Raw genomic sequence first — 22,327 nt, forward strand, 5'->3', positions numbered from 1 at the left:
TAGAGGAATCCATCTCAAAAAAAAAAAAAAATCCTACCAATAACCATTTCTACAACATTTACTACTTTGTAGCATTCATAACTTTCAAGGAGAACTGCAGATGGGACATCAGGAAAATATTCTTCACTGAGAGTGTGGTTGGTCACTGGAACAGGGATATAGTTATGACATCAAGCCTGCCAGAGACCACAGAATGTCTAGATGCCACTCTTAGTTATATGGTTTAGTTTTAGGTAGTCCTGAGGATCAGAGAGTTGGACTTAATGATCCTTATAGTTCCCTTCCAACTTGAGATATTCTATGATTAACTCAACTATTCCAGGCACTAAAAATAACTATGCAACTAACTGTTCTTCCAGAGCTACAGACCTCATGCATCATCTCCACCTAAATTCCTAGGCAAAGAGGAAGACACAGCCTAGATCTCTTCAAAGAGGTTCAAAACTAAGTTTACAGTACAGGGATGAGGGAAGGAAAAAAAAAAAAAAAAAAAAAAAAAAAAAACCCTTAAGTTTATTTAGTTTATCAGAGCATTTCCACTGAAAAGCTCTTCAAACAGTAAAGAGTTTAGCACACCCACTAGAATTTCAAGGAAAGGATAATAAGGGTTTCCTAGACTTTTGAAATGCATTATGGCTGTGTTTTTTCTTTTATTTAAGAAAAAAAAATCCTACCAAATACTGAACTAGAAAAGCTGGAATTTATATCCCCTTTAGCGCATTTGCTGCCTTAAGTCTATTTTAAGATACATACCCATTCAGACACAGCTCTATTTCCATAAAGAAAAACAAGACATTGTCTCATTGATAGTTGGTCCCATGGGCATCAGAGTATTGAATCCAACTAAAATGCTTTTGCAAAATCTTAAAATCCAGTCAGTTCCCTCTTCCCTATGTTTTACTAAGGTAAAACCCCCAAAGAACTGAGATCTACAGGTATAATATTATAAGCTTCCTGCAATAGGCATGCTTTCTTCTGAATTTAAACAGCACTTTGCACAGGAAGTCACATAGACTCACAAACAGAACTCATAAGTATTGTATAAGACAAAACAAAAACCCAGTTTATTTGAAAAATATGATGCCCACAAAAGGCTCCAGACCACCAGGCATGAAAATGAAAATTCTATTCAAAAAGCCAATAATGTAAGCACCCTCTTCACTTCAGATTTTTGCAGCTGCCATTGAGCACCAGTCATGCCTCAAGATCATCAGAAATAACGAGCAACATTTTTGCTCTAATATTTGCATATTCTCTGTGGTGTCCAATCCAGCAGAGCCAGCTTTCAGGAAGAAACTTATCGACCAACTTCATCTCCAAATTTTCTTCCAGTCTTACCACCATCTGCAGGGTTTTCATTTCAGGGAACAAAATCAGGAAGCTCAGTGCACGAATATTGCTTGTCAGTAGCTTAAGCTACACGCTAAAACCTACAGGTCCATTTCTTCCAGTTGCACGGAGCAGAATTTGTAAAATGTTTCGTTACATAGTGCAGCAATAGCATTATGTCAAACAGACCTTTAAAACAACATTTAATCTCTTTCTAAAGGAATGGCCTTAGCAAGATGACTTCAAAATAAAATTCTCCCCCAAACTGCATTACTCTTAAAGACAAGCTCTTTTTACAATGCATACAAGAATGCAGAATACAACTCTGTGACTGAAATAGGCTGTAGTTGAAAGACCTTGTACTAAGGCCAGGATTAACTAGAGAACCAAAACATCAACTGCTTGTACAAACTGTAATTTTAGCATGACACGATGAAGAGGAAAAAAAAAAAACTAAAAAAAAAAAAAAAAGGAGAGAAAAGATCTCTCCTGCTAGTTATGCCACCAAAATATGCCCAGATCTCATGACATTCAGTTTCTTTCAGATTCTAAACAGCATCAGCAAATGATAGGAGATATTTCATGTGTTTGAAAACAGGGAAATGCAGGGCAATGAAGATATATTTATAGATTCACAACATGGTTCATAGAACTATACAATGGATTAGAGGAAACCTTAAAGATCATCCAGTGCCAATCCCCTGCCATGAGACAGAAAATTTATTTTATAGTGCATAGGGTTCTTTATGGATTTGACGTTTAAAAAAACTGACATAAATTCAGAAAAAAACTAACTTTGCCTCTGACTCGGCAGGTCACTGTGTAGTTAAAATACGATGCAGCAAACTCTACCCGGTACTTTAGCAATGGCTATCTAACATGTTTGTCATTTAACAGACCAAATCCCACCTGTAACTAATGTGCTGCGTTTTCAGCAGGCAGGCAGTTGTTTTACCCACTGTTTATTTCCATATTTGGCCATGGTCGTGAATCTAACCAAATATGCTTCAGTTTCAGTTTGATCTGAGAACTTCATTTCCTTCTCTGTCCTGGACGGGTAGAATTCTATTAGTAGAGGCAGAAGCAACACGGACTTTTCACGGCTTCATTTCAGGCACAAGCACAGGATGCACATACACTGCTGTAGCATGATGCCAGCAAACGCCCCCATATGCTTATCTCCAAGCATATGCAACCACGTCGGTATTTCAAGCAGTTCTGTCAATGCACGGGCAGCTCTGAAAGCTTTCTGGCTTTCATGAACACGCTGAAACACTATTTCGTACACCGCTGATACTTCTGTATTTTACTTCTCCTTTCGCTCGGGGTGGAGTAAGGGGCGGGGGGGCGGAGGGGCGGGGGGCACGTCCTGGTGAGAATGCCCCGATCGGGAAAACGCCATCAACAGCGGGTCTGGCTCCTACTTCCCATCAGAATTATAATGACTTTGGAACTCCAGACACCTGTAAGACCCCTTCAGTGGTGCCACCCACACACGGCGAGAGTACACCTGGTGTACAAAGGGCCCCAGCTTCCCAGTGTCAGTGAAACCCCGGCCGGGCAGTGAGAAGCGCAACAGCGCCGAAAAAGCGAGGGAGCTCCTCTTACCTCTGTCGTTCCAGCCACCTATTCCTAATTAACCTGAGACAATTTTCAAGCCGCGGACTACGGGGGCAGCAAGACTACGAAGACTCTCGTTTTCCTCTAGGCAAACAGCTCCCGCTGAACGCCGCTCCGCCGGGAGGCCCCACGGCCCCGTCCCGAGCACCGACGGCCGCCTGGGTACTCACCGCTGGGAAAGGGCTCCATCTTCCTCCCGGAGACCGCTCTCAGTGGAGGCGCTGCCGCGGCTGTTCACTCCTCCTCCTCCTCCTGCCGCCACATGCTCCCAGGACGGGCCAAGTCCGTGCCCCCTGCCAGCACCGCCGGGGCCACAGCAGGATCAGCCCGCGGCTCCTCCCTGCTCGGCAGCTTTCTCAGGCGAGGTAGCTCCGGCCAACCACCACGGCTGCTGTCTCAGCTCTCGCTTCCTCTCGTCCCTGGCTTTGCCTCGCGGCACCGCCTCCTCCCGGCATGGGCCCGCCTCACGCCGGGGATGCCGGGGCGGGCCGCTCCGCAGATCGGGGTGAGCCGGCTGCGGCGGCAGCGGGCCGGCCGCGCCGGACGCGGCGGTGCTGCCGGGCCCGCTTTGCCTGCATCCCCCTGCCGTGCGCCTTCCGTCGCAATTTAACCTTACCTTTTATTTAAATAAGCAGTTCCCTTATCATCCGGTAGTGTTCTGCTGTGCAAGGCGTAAGAGTCAAAAGGCACAACCGATTGTGTGAAATGTGATCAAAGGAAGACACAGAAGATCAAAACAATGAATTATAAAAACTGGACCTGGTATTTGTGAAAGAGAACCAGGCATCCACGGTGGACGTCACCATGAAAAATTGAAGTGTTGAAACATCATTAGAAGTGGCTGCTGTGGAAAAAGTAGAGAAGTATAAACATCTTCAAAAACAAATTCAAGAACTAAAAAATGCTACAAATACTGCATTTATGTGTTTTCTGCTTGACACATCGTGGCAACTGTGAACTTTCAAAGGCCCTGGGTCTCTCCAGCTTGAGGAGAGAGGACTGCCCATGCTTTGGTTTTCAGGGCACTTTTTACTTTTGTGGACATTGTGTACGTGTTTCCTGGTAAAGCACGTAGCATTGTATCATCTTAATGTAATATTTAATAACTACATAACATCTTGTACTACTGTGTTTATTGTAATGTGTATTAATACCTATAATGAAGTATTGATAGGTGACAGTAACACCTGCTGCCAACCCCCGTACCCCCAGAGGAGTTGGGACACGAGAGACAAAAGCTTGTGATTATGACTGAACATCAACAAAGAGCCATGAGATTGAAGGTGAACAACGTGAACCTAAAGCCACTGCAATCCTCTTGGCATTAGGGAGGGATTGTATGTAGAGATGACAAAGGAATCATGGTGTGATATGTCACATACCAGCAATTTGGGATAAAATTTTCCTGATGTAGATCAAAGTGGCCAGGCCATCTATACTTAACCTGGAAAAGGAAAATATATAAATTATATGTATTCAGTATATGTGTGTCTCCTTTTTAACTTGCCTCCCCCCTGCTCCCTTACAGCTACGCTCCTGCTATTATCTGACTGGTTTTTTTCTTAACACAGAAGATTTTTAAACACTGATTTTTGGGAAAGGAGAAAATGGTAATTGATTACTCCAAAAGAACACAAATTTAATGTCCCATATTTATTTGAAAAATAATTTTTAAAAATAGGTTAATTGTTTTTTGGGTAAAGAAAGGGACTAGGGCCAGGGGTTCACAAGAGCCCAGATGCTAGTGCAGCCCTGTACCTCTTCTCTGTGTTTCATAAACCTAGAAGTGCACTTTTTCACACATGATCATGTTTCACAGACTTAGTTATGGTGACAACCTTGTAGCACAATCTAGGTCAAAGTCATGTTTCACACTAAATCCTTGGAGTTTAACACTGGCCTTAATATTGGCACAGAGCTAAGTGAGTTTTAATAACCATTTACATATTCTCAGACATCCCTTAACATATCACAACAGCCCATTGTCAAAAGAAAAACTTCTTTAAATTATTAAATCACCAAATAATTTCTTTTAATAGGATGACAGGTCTCTAGAGCTTTCTTTTCAAAGCACTAACCCCGTCGGGCCTATATTTAAATATATTGGAGAAACAATATCTATGTAGCTAACTTTGCTGGGATTCTACACAGTGTCATGCAGAGGCTGCAGAGAGGCCTGAATGATGTTTTTTGAGCACCTCATCACATGCTTTCACCATTCTTCATTTCTGCCAATCAAAAATCCTTAATTAGCATAATACATCCTTAGGAAGCTAAAAAGCTAAAATAAAATCACGCTCCATTACATGTGCAGAGATTTCCATTTCCAGATTTTTATATTAACATCAAGTTTTAAGATAATACAGTGGGAATTAGTCCTACAGAATAAGTCAGGTATAGAGCTCATTTCACAGTAGCACTGTTTGTACTATAGTAGAAGAATAAGGGTTTCACTGTAGTTTTGTATAACATCATTTAGAAAAAAAAATGGATTTGAAGGTCCATCTTTGCTTGTGTTGGTAAAAAGCTAGAGTTTCTACATCATGATTTTTTAAAAAGTGCCTAAAAGTTACAGGTCCTTTCCACTAGAAAATATATAGTTTTTAGTTATAGCTTGTGAGTGATTTGTAGAAATGAAGGTCTTTAAATTGTTTCTTTTTTTTTGGATTCTGAGTCAACTATTACCACAATTTCTCTCTCTCTTTTTTTTTTTTTTTTTTTTAAGATGCAGAATAAGTAAATCAGTTCTGTGATTGCTCAAAGCCGTAAATATATCCTTAGAGCATCTGCAATAACCTGTATTGTGCCATACTTTGGTAGCTTCCATTCAACCATGTCTTAATTGAGACCTTTTCATGGGTTAAAATATGTTTGCCAGCAACCCTGCACCTCTTTTAACTTTGAAGACAAGCCATCTCTAAAGAATACTTTAGATCTTCCAGGTTTTAGACATCTGGAGACATGACTCAGGCTGTCTTTTTTCCGGTTTATTTTTATTGTGAAAGGCACAGAGATTTCATGAACAGTACAAGTGTCAGTAGACACTTGGGTACTTTGGACCTAGTGGAAAGCCTTCAATTGTTTTCAACCGGATCTGCACATAAGAAGCAACAAAACACAGTAAAGCTTTGTAGCTGAGAAATTGCCAGGCCTCCAGGGGCTGGAAGGCAATCAGGTTCATCAGTCTTGCTAAAACATGTCAGACGTTGCCGAGACTCAGGTGTGGAACTGGTGAATAATTTCTCTGACAACCTTAAAATAAGATGAAAAAATTGTCCCAACGAATACTTGTGCTTAAAGCTTGAGCTGAGAGATAAGGAATAGGGAAGTTCTTTTTATTCATTGACTAAATGGTTAATACTACTAATTAATATGTTAACTTCTTCCTGAATATGAGTTTTTGTATTTAAAGCCAAAATTGTTTCTTTGGTGTGCACACCACTCTGAACAAATCTGACACCCTCATCCTGTCAGCATGAATTACAGCCACTTGTAACCACTTTTTCCACAGAGTACTGTCCCAAGCAATCCACAGCACCATGTTTGCAAAATAAATATCCTTATCTATGTATCTATCTGTTTCTACAGGTGCAACCAGTTAAATAATTAAAGTAAATAATTTTGTGAATAGTGGAGCTAAATGAGGCATGGTTGTTTTTGCATATCTTAACTCATTCTAGATTCTTGCTAGGAGAAGCAGCTGCTTCCTCAGAAGTGTCATTGCTATCTGTTTTGTGTTGTCTTACAACCTACCTTTTAGCAATACTTCCTAGATATACATTCCTCTTTTTAAAAGAGTGTGGTTAAGTTCACACAGTTACCTTGCCTTTTGCCACGTCTCTTTCAGAAACGTTAAGACCACTGTGTATTTTCTTAGAATCCAGAAAGCTATTTATTCTTTGTGGCCTAGAACAAAGCTTTGACATAGTGCCTAGCCCAAGTTGCAGTCCCATTTTCATGTAGAAATAAACATCTGTGGCACATGAGCTGTTGGGAAGATTACAATGCTACATTACAGATAAAAATCCCCAAGCTATTATAAGGAAGAGTCATAGTCACTCCACCATAAGTGCTTTTCTTGCTTTGCTGATTTTGTTTAAGTAATACATAAGCTACTGTAAGAACTTTCAGGTCCTAAAATTAAACCAGTGTATTTTTCTCTTTGTCTTGGAATATTGCTAGCATGCTTATATCTCAGTTCTATAGACCTACATCTATTGTTTCATTTCTTTAAAAAAGCATGTACTAGCTAGAAACTATCACTATAAATATATCCACCACCAGGTAGCACAGAAGTAATTTGCCAGTTTTTGTGGCTGGAATGCTATGGGGCATGATTCAAAAGTTGCTTTTTCCACAGGAGAAATTAGGATACAGTTAAGTGTGATGATTTAGGCAGATCTAATTGCTTTGCAAAATTGCCACTTTTCCCTGCTCATTTCTAGCCTCATGTTTAACTGCTTACCTTACACCAACTCTGATGCTTGTTATATTACTCTACAGGCTGATTTCAACTTTCCAGCTGCCTAATCTGGCAGAAAGCTAGTTCACCAAAATAGTGGATAATTTAGTTTTAGATTACAGAGTTTTATCGGAATCTGCGAAGTATCTGGATAACAATAGCAACAGGAGGGCTCATAAATATGCAGCTAAGCAACCTCAGCTCAGAATTCTCCTCTGCTTCCAGTAATAAACTGCCTGTGCCAGTCTGCCCCTTAGGGTTCTGTTCTTCAGCTGATCCATAGATCATCCCTAGGTTTGTCTCTCTTTTCAGTGATTGCATTCTCAGCTCAGCTCAGGAAGCAGTCACTTTCTCTTATCCACCATAAATTGAAGCCATATAGCATTGAAAATAACCATTCTTAAGTACTTAGAAAAAATGGTAGTAAATTGATTCACTAAGATGGAAGTTTTATAAAGTAGGAAGTCTGCCCAGAATAAATGCACACTGAGCATTTTAAAAGCACTTAGGATTGACAAGACTTACTTCTTCTTGAAATCAACACTAAATGAATGCTTTACTACTACACAGTAGTAAAGCAACAATGGTTATGGATTTTGAGAGCTTCAATTACTGTGCTTAATGAATAAGATATAAACAGGATGATTAATAAATAAGATACAAGTATAAGTATCTAATTTTTTATAGCCAGAATAACACTGGAATTTAAGAAGTCATCCATGCTCACGGCTCATCTCTGAAGTACTCCATCAAGCAACTGAATAGTATTACTTTCTCCTTTTCAAACTGGAGAGCTGCTGAAGAGCTATGACCTGAAATTGTCAGCCACTTATCAGATGCAATGAAAACCACTATTTATTTCATGTATTTTTATTAATGTATTTGTTAATCTTTGGCTAGTACTACAAAGTTAAGTGATGTGAATCAGGCAAGTATTGAATATGAGAAATATGAGACTGATGAACCATCCAAAGTAACTGCTTCTGATACACTGAGTTCGGTGAACATGCCTACCGTAAGGTACTAACCTGGTTAATGTGTTCTCAATCTTCCATAAAGCAGAAGTAAGCACAAGGTGTAGTGGAATGGTCAGTGTAAAACATCCATATATATACCTCTCTGAAGTGTTCAGTGTTGACAGGTCTAGTTTGATTCTATTTGCACAGGGCAATGAGGGCAAAAACCCCTTGCACCCATTAAAAAATTATAAAAGGAAATTGTGCGAAAACAGCATGACAAATACTTCTGTAGCAAAATAGTATACTTTAGTGATTCTCTCTCATAGTCTTAAATTATTTAGTAAACTGTAGAGCTTTTACTTGCAACAAAAATGTAGCCTTCAGTCAGATAGCATATGTTAAAGGATAGAGAACATACTATACACTAAACAAGGTGCACATGCTAACTTACAGCTTCTCAAGGCAAGTAGAAAGCATAAAGTCTGGCCAATGTGTTTGAGCTCTAATTCAAGTATATATTCAGAAACTAGAGTTCTTTCCGTTTGCCTGTGGTGAATTTTTCAGTTGTGTATTTATTTCACTGAAAGTCTATCCCCATGTTGGCAGTGTTTCTTTAAGAACAAATATTTGAGAAAGGCAGGTAGCAAATGACTTGATGACGCTGTGTTGAAGAGACATATCCTTGCTTTGGATCAAATATTGTAATTACTAAGTTTTTAAATAAAAATTGAAAACAATTTCAGGTATTAATACAATCCTTTTATTTTCTTTTTATTTAAGGAATAATGCTTAAATGGTAATACTTTAATGCTGAATGCTATTGCTAATGCTTAAATCTTAATGCTTTTAGCCCCTTTTTATTCCTGTTATCCATTCTAAGCAGTAGATTGAACTTAATGGGGCTTTTGTGCTGCTGCTTGATGATAGCTTTGTGCTATTGTGAGAAACTAGTTATAGAATTGTTGCTGGTATTAAAATTATAGTCTATGTCTGTCCTTTGAAAAGTCTCTGTTCATACATTTTATCCACAACCACATTAAGAAATACTGATTTTGTGTGATTCTTCTTATTAGAATAGCAATATGTTTACAAGATTTCTGCAGAGAAAGTAAATGCAGTCTGAGTCACAAAATAATGGCATGAATCCTCATGGGTAAGAAATATGATCTCACACACACAGGTATGTGAAATTTGCAGCTGATGGCAGATGGGAAAGATAGTTCTAGGTGGTATACAAAAACATTAATTTAAAATCAACTGGCCATTTGGTCAGGCTAACTTTGACCCAGTAGATGATATAGATGTGCCCTGACAGACAATCCAAATAGCTGAAAAGCAACATAATTTACAGGACAGGTACCACTATCAGTTAGCAAAACTTGATATGGAGTAGAAATTCGTAATCCTCCCACTTCTGGCTCCAAATGCAGGGAATAATTACCAGTAATGAAAGCACCATTAATGTACAAAACTGTTTCTGGGCATAGTACTGAATAATGACATTTTTTCTGGAATACTTTTCAAGTATTAACCAGCCCTTGAACTAAAAAACAAGTAATTTTGTAGTTCAGCTTTCCTGAGGGTATTCATCTGAAGTTCTCATGTTCCTATAAAGTGGCTGGTGGTCCCTTTGTTTTCTTGACACACCTTTCACTGTGGTTTTTCCTTTAAGACTGAGTTATACCATAAAACAAGATAGTGTCGCAGAGAAGAAAAAAAAACCCACAAGAATGAAATAGAGCATAACTTATTTAAGAATCAAATAATATTAAATGTCCGCCTAAGGACTCAGAGTTAACTAGTCCTGTCTACTTTTATTCCTGTATGCAATACTTTAAATACATCAAATTTTAAAATTTATTAGATAGACCCCAGTTCTCAAGACTGTGTGTATACTATAGTGTTAACAGGCCACACTGCTGATAGGAGTGGGTAGACTGACGTAGCTCTAGTTGCCCTCAGTAGTTTTACAATTAATTATGAAGGCTAATGATTTAACTCCATAATTTCCAGACTGATGACTAGCTTTCCCATTGACTGGTATGAGAGAGTGAAAAAATTGCTATCTTTCTTGAAAATTAAACCATGGGAATAAAGCATAATACCTGCACACTTGTTGAAAGAATATGCTCAGTTCTTACTCAGATTATTTCTATGCAAGTATAGAATCATCACCACTGTGATGCAATAACATGTCTCCAGTATAGCTGCCAGCCAGGGAGAAGAGAAACAGAGCTTTGTGTTTCACAGTAGTTTTAATCGTCATGATTTGGTGAATTAGGATAGTCCATTGCACCAGTACATTTCCAACTCAGGAGAAGGCAAGGCAAGGCAATCATTCCCTAGAACAACTAACTATGAGTATGCTTATGCAATTACTAACCTGATGTTGCAACATCCTAGCTTGTTTTCCAAAATACCCACAACAGGTCTGCACTTATCAGTCCCTATCATAATTAAAATGCCATTCTTTCCTTCTACTCTCTTCACCCACTTCATTAAGCTCAATAGTATAGGAAAACTAAGCAGAAAACCTAAGCAACATTCAGAAACCTAGGACCAAGCTCCTAAGAATAGTGTATGGAGAACAGCTCATTTGAAGCATACAACTTTGAACTTTTCACACAAACCTGGAGTCATCCACAGTGACACAGCAACAACAGTGACCAAATAGTGGTTATAGTCACTTCAACAGTCTTAGGAAGGGCATATCTATTGAAAATAAAATAGATGGTTGTGAATAACATCCAAGAGTCTTGCAGTCTTGTTTCTGAGGAATTCACATGTCTTGGATTGTATGTGCAGCAGCCTACTTGTGCTCACTGTTCTGAGAAGTTTAGCACTCACCAATGCTACCTTGGAAAAATATCAGTGTATTGAAGGAAGAGAGCTGTATAAAGGCTATTAGAAGGCTTGTAAGACTGTGCTATAGGTGAAACTTTCAAAGTACTTTTCATGTCTGGAGGGAATTTTACAAAACCCTCATGAATACCGGGAGATGCACACAGAAGAGAATGATGCTTGATAGAATGTGTGTCTGGAATGCAGAGCATGCATTTTGAAACACCAGCATTCTGTGAAGAGATATAATACTAGGAATATGCAATAGAATCAGCACATAACAATGTCAAAGGTAGTCGACTGAACATCCAACAACTGCCTCGAATCATTAAGTTCTGATTCACAGCAGTATGTTTCAAGCATAAATAATGCTGTACAACTGCCAAATGTGAAGACAAACTGCAAACAAAACCAGTCACATTAATATGAGAAGGCTACTAAGGAGAAAAAATCTCCGTAGGCAGCAAGATGTCACTTCCATATTTAACAAAAAATTCTGTGAGACAAGTGTGTGCCTAAAGGACACTTGTATCTAATAATAGCATTGCCTCACACGATCTCTTTCTATGGCAAAGGTTTCTGGGCACACCCACATGTTGAGAAATCTGAGCTGATCATAAACAAGTGAGGCTGGGGCTGGGAAGCAGCGGGAGCATACTGCCTCCCCAAGACAGTCAGCTTTATGACACTAATGTGGGACCTGAGCTGCATTAAACACTTGGACTAAATTCCTCAAAAGACACTGGAGTCTTCTGCAAGGAATTTTCTTGCATCCAGATTCCCCTTCCAAAGAGTCTTGCAAACACAGGTGTTTAGCTTCTTACAAATACAAGTGAAAAAGAAATCAAGTAGAAAGACAAAAAGTTCTTAAGCATGTAAAAGGCCTAAATTCTCTATGTATGATGAGATGGTTTTACACATATACTTTATATGTGTGATGTTAGTTGGTTTTACAGTGTTTATTTGTTTGAGATTTGAATATACTTAGTTTAATTTAATTTTGCTTCAACCATCCTACCAAAAAAGAGGTGCCAAGATAAGGAACAAAACTTTTTCTTCATTCAATTGTGATAAGAAAGAAGTTAGATTTTAAAAACTAAAAAAAAAAAAAAAAAAAAACAAAAAAAAAAAAAACAAAACAAAACAACAACAACAAAAAACCTGAGGTTATGCCAGCAAGATGAGGTGATGTCACATCAGGGTTTTTTATATCCCCCTTTCAAATGCTGACTGGTGAATAACAGGCCAGAAGTACAATATTCTTAGAACAAATTTAAGGTGTCATGTGCCTGATAATATTGAAATATTCCTACTTGCCTAACTACTTTTGAGATCCAGTTATGTGGTATATTTTATCTTTTGGACAATGTATTTAAGCTATAGAAAAAATGTAGGCTTCAGCTGTTAAAAATTGGAGGTACACTGACATACGTCTTGTACATTTATGCTTGGAAATACTGAGAGTGATAAATAGCAAAATATTAGAGGAAAACCCAGGCACTTCCTAGAACCAGTTGAAAGTTTTTAGAGTACAGTGTACACTTTGGAAAACTATTGCTTGCCAAACTGCAATTTTCCCCCAGAAATGTGCTGTTAGCAATAAAATGTTAGTTGGCAAAGTATTTTGACAACAGATGTGGAATTCCTAGATGGATTTAAAGATAAATTAATCTAATTAATTACTTGGCAGCTACAGTAGTCTTCTAAAATGCAGGTGTCTTAGGATATGTCTGCATTGGATATTTAACTCAGCCTGAAGAAGGCAATCCTTGTCTGTGCTGAATAAGAGGTACCAATGATTTGTTCTGTTGGCGTTAGGTTGTCTACTCTGTTCTTCTTTCTGTCGTATCACTAGGGGCAGAAACTGGGGAGCAGAATGACTGGAGACAGAAGGTGGTAGAACTTGGATCAGCCATGTTCTCTGGTTTAGGATGTGCCTGTAAAATACTCACAAGAAAGTTGCTCATCGTAAATCTAAAGTCACCTGATCCAATGACTCTTTAGACAGTAATTCTCAGTAACATCTGGTCAAGATGTTACTGAGATATGGTGCTTAGATCATATATATCAGACGTCATATCAATAATTTTTAACCTGGATTCAGCAGCTGGTCGGAGGCTGTTGAGATTTTTGCCCAGCTGTCTGATGCTCCTAATGATGATATCTAATGATATTCCCATTGATTTACAGCCACAATCCATGGTTCTCCAGAGGTTTTTAAACAACTAAATAAACACATGTCAATCAGTGCCTGATCTGGGTCAGATTTAGTCAAGTAAATTTTCTCTACCAGAAGAACATTTTCTATCAAACACAGTAGACAAGGTAAACCATGACTTTAAAATATGTAACCACACTTGTGAATTTTCCTTATCCTGACTTCTAAGGCTGCGCATGAGGAGAGGCTGCACCTTCCTAACCAGTGACTTGTGAAAATTCGTAAGATCACAGGAGTAAGGTGAGCTTGTTTTTCTGCAAAGCAATGCTCCAGCCCATTATGGCTCTAATTTATAATAAGTTCTGCTCAGGTCTTTTGACTACATATTTCTTGAGATAGGTTTTATATCTAGGAACAGAGGAAGTTATCATGTCATGCAATAGGGCATCTACTGAGTTTTGTAGAACTCTTAATAGTGATTAAAATAACTCCTTCTAGGACAGTTTTCTCAATAAGAAATTCACTTTGATTTTAATAAGAGTTTACTAGTGTAAAAATTGCATTTGGTTTTAAATTCTTTGGCACAATATGTGGTCCCTAAAGGTAGCCCATAGGTAATAAATAAGTATAGGAAACAAAGGAATAAATACAAATACAACTTTTCAGCTTCCAGAAAACTTGTGTGAGACAGTGATTATTGATCATATGCATGTCTGTTTTGTGAGCTATGTATGTTTTCCAAAGTAATGCCTGAATACAAACATAGTTACCAGAATATTAAATCTTTTTTTTGTATCATTTAAGAAGGGCTACACATACTGCAGTAGTAGGAAATACTGACTATGGCAATACATTAAGAGGACACTAGCTTCTGGTATACTGTAGAAATGAAGTCTGAACTAACACAGACTTTGGGCTAAACTTACCCTCGATTAGCTAAATATGCAAACTTTACCTTATCTTCTTTCCTCTAATCATCCAGTCATGCTCCAATACTCTAAGACACAAGTTTAATGGGATTAATTGTGGTATTCTATGCTTTTGTTGGTAGGTCTAAACATCTTTGAACTTGCCCCTGGAAAAAGTAAAACACACTCCCAGAATAATTAGTTCTAACAGAGAAAAAAGCTGATTTAAATGTGTGAAGATTAATATAAATATTTTTCAGCAATAATTATAATATTGGAATTGTATCCTCGCAGTGTTTCACATAATTGAGTTTCTTTTTAATTTCCTTTTATGTACAAAAACACAATTCAAATTAAAAGCACTTCTTTACTATGACAGCTAGTAGGAGTAACTTGTTAGACAAAATTTATGTAAAATTAATTTGTTTGTTACTATTAGAAGAATGACTCTGTATTAGTTTAATCTCCCTGTAGATTAAGTTAAAACTGTTGCCTTTATCTAGTTCTTTGTTCATTTCCCAGAAGAATATATGGACTGAATGCTTAGTTTCTTCTGCAGTTGCAGTAGATAATCACCCGTACTTTCTAATTTATTTCTCTCTGCCTCTGTAATAGAGACAGATCCTCGGTCCTGACCACTATTTACATTATGAAATGATATTTTAAAAAGTGCAAAAGAAAAAAAGAAGAAAATACAGTTTATTAAACTGACTTTCCTAAAAAAAAATAAAATTAGAATCGCATTGAGCAGCACTTCTCAGTAGTAAATCTGGCTAGTAGCTACCTCAGTAGCTATCTGGCTGTCCCAGAAGGCTGATGCAACTTGGATAACACTGCATTGCTTGTCAGAGGTAATCTAAGGAGAAGAGAAACACCTCAACTTCCTCAGAGTTTCCATTGGAGAGATGAACACCATCTGTGATAATCAGAGCAGTAGCACGTTGACAGGATTTTAGAGATTCGGCATCATTTTAGAAACCTGTATTTGCAAGTGTATTTTTCCTTTGAAGGTTCAAAGAGCTGCAAATCTCTGTTGAGCTGAAGTAACAAGAAGCATACAGTAGGACAGTACAACATCTGTGAGGAATTAAAAAAAAAAATTTTTACTAAAATATAAGTGAATTGAGTTAGAACAAGTCACACAGAGACCAGAAACACAAAGAAAAATGGAGATCCCCTTGTTAAGTCATAAAGTTCAGAACAGGACACCTTCTTTTCTAAACTCCTTATGAATCCTATGGAGAGCTAAATCCAATCTTAGTGCTGGGTTTATGTGCAAGGAAATTAACCTATGCAATGATAATAAATAATAATAATAATAATAATAATAATAATAATAATAATAATATGACCAGAAGAAGAAGAAGAAAGAAAGAATAAAGAAGAAGAAGAAGAAGAAGAAGAAAGAAGAAAGAAGAAAGAAGAAAGAAGAAAGAAGAAGAAGAAGCAGCAGCAGCTACATTGATTAGTAACATTTCTTTACTATTAAATCAGCATTATTTCAATCACTTACTGAGGATCTGTCAAATTTAAGGGATCTCTCCACCTTGGGTAAGAAAGGCTATCCTCGTCCAAGGTAAGGAATTTCAAACCTCATGAGGCAGCCATGCTGAAGAGGGGAGTCACCTGGCATTCAGTTCAGATGTAGCTCAGGGAGAGCTCAAATTGGGCCCATCCTGACAGTGATATTTGCAGAGTGAAGTTGTTGGCTGCTAGTCAGTAATAAAGACAAGACAGATGTCTTCATTTCAGCTGTACCATCTTGTTCTGTGCTTTAATTATCTTGTAATTTTGGGGTTTGAAACCATCTCTGGAAATATTTTTATGAGGCATTTTCACTCCTTGTCCTAGGGTGATATTATGGTGCTTGTATCCCCAGTCATGTTTTCTGTTTATGTTTGATATTTTGTTCTGTGTTACGAACAAGTTCAATATGGTTGGACCTGTTAAAGCACTTACAGTTTAGGTTAATAGATGTTACACCCATGTTACACCCCCCTCACTGTTAACTCCCTTGCATATGCCCTTGTTACAAACCCCCAATGTAAACTCCTTGACATCCACACTTGTTACATTTCCTTTCTGTTATCTCCCTTACATACACCCCGGTTGTACCCCCCCACCGGTACCCCCCTCCTTGTTAAATTCCCTTACATATACCCTGGTTGTACTCCCTTTTACCTGTCCCCTTATTGGATCCTTTGGGTATTGATGCTGCTGCTCCCTAAAATGACGGCCAGAAACTTTCCCGGGAATATGCAAATCAAGAAAAGCTCAAGAAAACCCCACAAAAGACCCTGGAAACAACGACCCAACTTAAAATTTGGAAAACTAAGTGACTGGACCTACTGGAGAGAAGTCACTCTACCCCTCCAACAGGGTTTTAGAAGTCCATAACCATAACCTAAGTGGAACCAGACTAGAATGAGGACCCCAGCCAATGAGCCAGAAATTGCCTTCCTAGGCCCGCCCGTGAGGATGGAAGCACCAGCTCTCCTGGCCCATTTATTTCATTCTGTGCCTTCAGGACTGACTGTGAAAAGTGAAGATTTGTTTTGTCTTGTTATCAGCCGGCTCACCTCCCCCCATGGTCTGTGTCTAGAGGAGGTTAGACTGGCTTGCTTGCTTGTTTGCTGGCTTGCTTGCTTCGCTTTGCTGTCGTTCCTGCTTTTAGTTAGTTTAGCTAGACAGTCCAATTTTTACCCTGGACTGTTTTTTTTCTCCCTTTCCCTTTCCTGAATACCATCCCAACCTGCTCTGGACTGGAACCTGGGAAACACCAAGAAACCGAGATCCTGCACTTTGTGACCTGCAGCAGCCATCCCCAGTGCCAGAGACCGATAGCTGGGCGACTGCTCCCAGGACAGACTTTCAGAATTTGTCATCTCTTCAGAGCGGTGAAAGAGTTTTGTCATCTGGTGTTGTTTTTTGTACTGGGGAGTGTTTTGCCTGTTAAATAAACAGGTTTTTTTCCACTTCTCTCCAAGGAAATTCTTCCCGAACCAGCTGGGGGAGGGGCTGTGGGGGGTTTGCTTTCTGGGGGCTAATTCCAGAGGTCTTCTCCCAAATTTGTCCTAAACTAGGACACTCCTTTATACATGAGCCAGGAGCTTAACAGCATTCAAGTTCACTGTGGTAGTCTGTTGTTTTGCAGTTTGTTCTTCTGTAGTAGGTTTTAAATATTCCTTGTTATAAGATTGTAATGGTTCATTCCATGTACCCCATTTGGCTTCCCTGATGGTTCAGTCCTGAGTTGTTTACCCCAAGATTCTCCCATCATACACCTGTCAATCTCCTTGTACCTCCTTTGTTCCCTTCTGGAATGTTCCCTGTCCTTCATCCCCTCCTCGAAGCAAGATTGGGCTGCAGGGCTTGCTCCATCCCCTTGGTGGCTTCTATTGGATAGCCCTTACCCTGCACTCCTCCCCTAATGCCTTCCTATTGGTAAAAGGTTGTGTCCTGCCCTTATTCCCACCTCTCCTTAAAAGCAGCTTTTTGCTCTCAGTTTTCATCACTTGTCGCTGAGTCCTCTGGGGAATAAAACTTTCCTGGAACTCAAGAAGTGACCCCTCTCTATTCCTTTGCCTGGTTTCTCATACTGTGCTGCTGTGTTCCCCAGCCACAGCCATCTGCTGCAGGGAGCTGCGAGACCCTGCACGCACCGCCACCCGGGGGAACTCAGTGAAGATCCAGGGGCAGCCACTCTTGTGACTGCACACCGGTCTAGGGGAGTGAGCTGGCTGGGGAACATCTTCCCTGTGACCACAGCGCACAGATAAAGTTCACCACAGGCATGAGGCCTGTTGCTCCTTAGTCAATCTGAACAAAGGCATGGGTGAGGGTCAAGTGTGTCCGTGACAACCATCTTACATAATATTTGCTGTGATTTTGTTTAATGCACTTGATATTTTTCTCTCATACTGACTTAGTAGCAAAGCATTATAAAAGTCCGTATTTGCATTCAGAAAATAGCTTGCAGTGAGATGACTGTCTATGATTTTGTGGATTTTTTTCATTAAAATAATATGGGTTTTAAAAAACTAAAGAAAATAATCAGAATTTTAAATCTGCAAAGTAAATATTTCACATGTATATAACGAGGTCATATTCTCACTCATTATGAATCCTCCTTTGAATTTATACTTGACTAATACAAAAGGCAGCCGAGTTTTCATGTTAGAAGCTAATGATTCCAGTTGAAGTTAATAGCTGAATGAACACACATACTGCATTTTTTCAAGCAGCTGGAAATCTGCCCAATATACAAGACAGAGATGATTTCACTGGACATTTATTGCTCTACCTTTCTGACAATCTGTTCTTCCTGAGCAAGCTAATTGTTAGCCAGCTATGGCAGTCACTGCTGAGCTGGGGTAGCTCATATTAACACATGAGCTAAAGCCTCTCAGTACATGAGATCACAGGAGCAAGAAACAGTGTTCTGGTCCATAAACAGAGTTGTGGACAGAAGAAAATACCTGAGAAGTTTTCATCACTCACAAAGGAGCAGAACTGGCACACTGTACTATATAAATATACCAGCTGGCAGAATCAAGGAATAAGGAAGTTAAATGAAGGCATTTTTATTCTTATACTACATGGAAAGCATAAGAACTGCAAATCAGTGAGATGTATTACATTTCTTGTTTGACATTATTACAGCTGACAAGCAGCAGACGGGACAAAATAAGACTATACCTAAGGACAAGCTGTTATTAGTATTAAACAAAATGTCAGTTCTTTGTACTGTAATCACTCTGGGAAAGTTCGGTTTACCTTCTAACAGAAGGCCAGTTATTTCCTTGCCTAGCTGACCAGGTGTTAATTTTTCTATTTTCTCTTTTAAATTTCTTACTAATAAGTAGTTTTCTACTTGTTTTGCCTTTTGTAATCATTTTGCCAGTCATCTGTTACATAATTCATAATGTACTAATGAGAAGAGTAGTAATATGGTTAAAACCATTGTACTTTACCTTAATGGAAAAATCCACAAACCATAGGAAAAATACTTAAGAAGAGGAATACAAGAATGCATGACTTCTAAGATGCAGCTGCAGTTTACAGATACGGGGCTGAGGTAGCAGATCTTGGTTCAACCCCAAGGAGTCATATGTCATATCTGTGTAGTCTCTTTCTAGTCAAGTACTCCAAATAATCTGGAAAAGTTTTCCAGAACACTGGAAAGCAGGAAAGAAAAACATTATGAATGGTAAGAGGAAAATTGCTAAAAAGTATTTGATAATAATATATGAAGTTTTGATCTAATTGTAATTAAGGCACATACACAAAGGTATTTCTCATTTGTTTCCTACTAACACATCTTTTAGACTGCTTGAAAAGTAAACCACCTAGTAGAAGGCCTTTATTTCTCACAATTTCCAATCCACTTACTGAAAAAATAACTTTTTACTTAGAGAATGAGGAAGAGGAGGAGAGGGGAGTGAGGGGATGGGAAGAATGGGAGGCAGGGGGAGAGTGAGGGAAAGGGTGGAGGTGCAGCACACCCAGAAATTTATCATATGCTAGAAGATATTGTAGCCCAGAAAGTCTGTCACTAAGAAAGACAAGAGCTCATAATCAGTTTGACAGAGCTGAGTAGCTTGAGAATGGTCCAAGCAAACCTTCAAGAGACTGTGTGTCACCAAACCTCTAAGGCAGGAGATGTGAGAAGACTTGCATTGGATTTGATTCAGTTAGTGCTCATGTGCTGGGTTTGTGTGGCCAAGCTTTGGTAGTGGGACAGGTGCAGTCACTTCTGTGAGAAGATGCTGGAAATTTTCCCTGTGTCTGGCAGATCCAAATCCCTAAGTCTCCAAGACAAACCCACTGCTGGCCAAGGCTGTGCCAATAAGAAATGGTAGTGATGACTCTGTGATAACATTTATAAGAAGGAAAAAAAAGTTATTGTGCAGATTTAATTGTGGATAGAGAAGAGAGAGGTGAGAATATATGACAGGAATGACAATATGTGAGAGGAACCATTCTGAAGGCACCAAAATCAGTGGAGATGGAAAGGTAGAATGTGCTTCAGACACAGGACCTGTCATTCTCCTGCAACCCATGGTGCAGATCATGGTGAATGAGCTGTTCCCATGCAGCCCATGGAGATCCGTAGGGATGTAGAGATCCATCTGCATGGCATGGAGAAGCCCCACGCTGGAGCAAGTGGATGCCTGAGAGGAGGCTGTGACTCTGTGGGATGCCCATGCTGGAGCAGGGTACTGGCAAGGACCTGCAGACCTGTGGAGAGAAGATCCATACTGGAGCTGGTTTCCTGGCAATACTTGTGATCCCATGGGGGACCCACGTATGCCTGAAGGACTACATCCTGTGGAAGAGTGACCCACACTGCAGTGGTTTGTGGAGAACTGTTGCCTGTGGGATGGACTCACAATGGAGAAGCTCATGCAGAGCTGTCTTCTGTGGGAAGGACACCAGATTGGAGCAGGGAAAGGATGCCTGTCCCTGAGCAGCAGCAGAAACATGTGATGAACTGACCATAGCACCCATTCCCTGTCTCCTTGGGCTGCTGAGTGGGAGGAGGTAGGGTTGGGAAGGAGGGAAGTAAGGGAAGGTGTTTCTAAGGTATTTTTTATTTCTCATTATTGTGCTCTGATTTTGTTAATAATAAATTCAATTAATATCTGTAATTCAATTCTATTTTGCTTGTGACAATATTTGATGAATGATCTCTCCCAGTCCTTATCTCAACTCATAAACTTTTTGTTATACTTTCTCTCCCCTGTCCAGCTGCAGAGGGGAATGAGTGAGCAGCATTGGTGGGTGGCTGGCATCCAGCTAAGGTCAACCCATTGCAAAAAAAAACTTCAAATGAATACTACTAACATTTAGACCTTCTCATTCTTACCAGTTTCCCAGGCAAAATTGTTGTCCAGTGTGGTATTCAGACAGATAGATATAAAAATGTGAAATGTGGCAACTTCCTGAAGTCACCAAAGTCCAGTTCTTAGCTAAAAAAGATAATCATGTTACATAATTACTTCAATTTCTATGAAGAAAAAACTTCTGCAGGCAAATATGGATTAAGTCTGTTTCTTTTCTCTGTAATTTTATTTAAATTAATATTATTACTCTTTGAAAATAATTTTATGCCAACTATGCCATATGAAATATATTTACTTACTTAATTTGCTAGTTATGTTAAGGTTGAAAACAACTTTAAAGATCATCCTCCCAATTCCTGCTGCCATGGGGAGGGACACTTCCCATATACCAGTTTGCTCCAGGCCTTATCCCACCTCACCTTGAACAGTGCCAAGTTTGGGACACCCACAACCTGCCTGAGCAACTTGTTCCAGTGTTTCATCTCCTCACAGTAAAGAATTTCTTTCTAATATCTAACTTAAATTACCCCTCTTTCAGTTTGTACCCATTACTTCTAGTCTTATCACTGTACTACTTTATGAAGAATCCCTCTCCAGCTTCCTTGTAGGACGCTTGAGATAATGGAAGGTTGCTATGAGGTGTCTACACAGCCTTCTCCAGAATGAATGGATGCATATTTCTCAGCCTGTCTTTCTGAGGGAAGTGCTCCAGTCTTCTTACCTACTTTATGGCCCTCCTCTGGACTTGTGCTGAAGACTCCAGAGCTGGATGCAGTGTTCCAGCTAGGGTCTCACCAGCTGAGCAGATCAGAGGTCAGAGCAGATCAGGTCTCACACAGCAGAGCAGAGGAGCAAAATCCCCTCCCTTCCCTGCTGCCCACGCTGCTCTGGATTCAACCCAGGATCCCATTGCCTTTCTGGGCTGGGAGTGCTCATGGCTGGGTCATGTTGTGTTTTTCATCAACCATCACTCCCCAAGTCCTTTTCCTCAGAGCTGCTCTCAATCACTTTTCCATCCAGCCTGTCACTGTGGCTGGCATTGCCATGACCCAGGTGTAGGACCTTGAAATGGAAAGTAAATAACCTACCTTTCACCTTTGATATTTCAGGAATGTTTTGGCTTTTAATGGTGATTCACCAATAATATAATTAGGAAATGTCAGTGTTTCTTATGAAAAAAATCTTCTCTTTTTTTCCACTGTTCT

General features: G+C 39.4%; 2 protein-coding genes across 5 annotated transcripts in view; both read right to left on the reverse strand.

The window, feature by feature from the left end:
* Positions 1–3,250, reverse strand: part of LNPEP (leucyl and cystinyl aminopeptidase) — a 57,331-nt gene extending 54,081 nt beyond the window's left edge. For 2 of the 4 annotated variants that reach the window (XM_068177008.1, XM_068177011.1), the window contains exon 1: positions 3,120–3,250. In XM_068177008.1, coding sequence (XP_068033109.1) covers positions 3,120–3,138 — 19 coding nt within the window. In that variant the 5' untranslated portion in view covers positions 3,139–3,250. Of the gene's footprint in view, positions 1–2,238; positions 2,365–3,119 lie in introns of those variants that run through there. The other 2 variants (XM_068177010.1, XM_068177009.1) reach the window with 2 other exon arrangements.
* The window catches only part of GTF2H2 (general transcription factor IIH subunit 2), a 459,966-nt gene that overhangs the window by 192,672 nt on the left and 244,967 nt on the right, over positions 1–22,327 (reverse strand). The window lies entirely within an intron of this gene.

This window comes from Anomalospiza imberbis, chromosome Z (assembly GCF_031753505.1).
Source record: "Anomalospiza imberbis isolate Cuckoo-Finch-1a 21T00152 chromosome Z, ASM3175350v1, whole genome shotgun sequence".
Lineage (NCBI taxonomy): Eukaryota > Metazoa > Chordata > Aves > Passeriformes > Viduidae > Anomalospiza > Anomalospiza imberbis.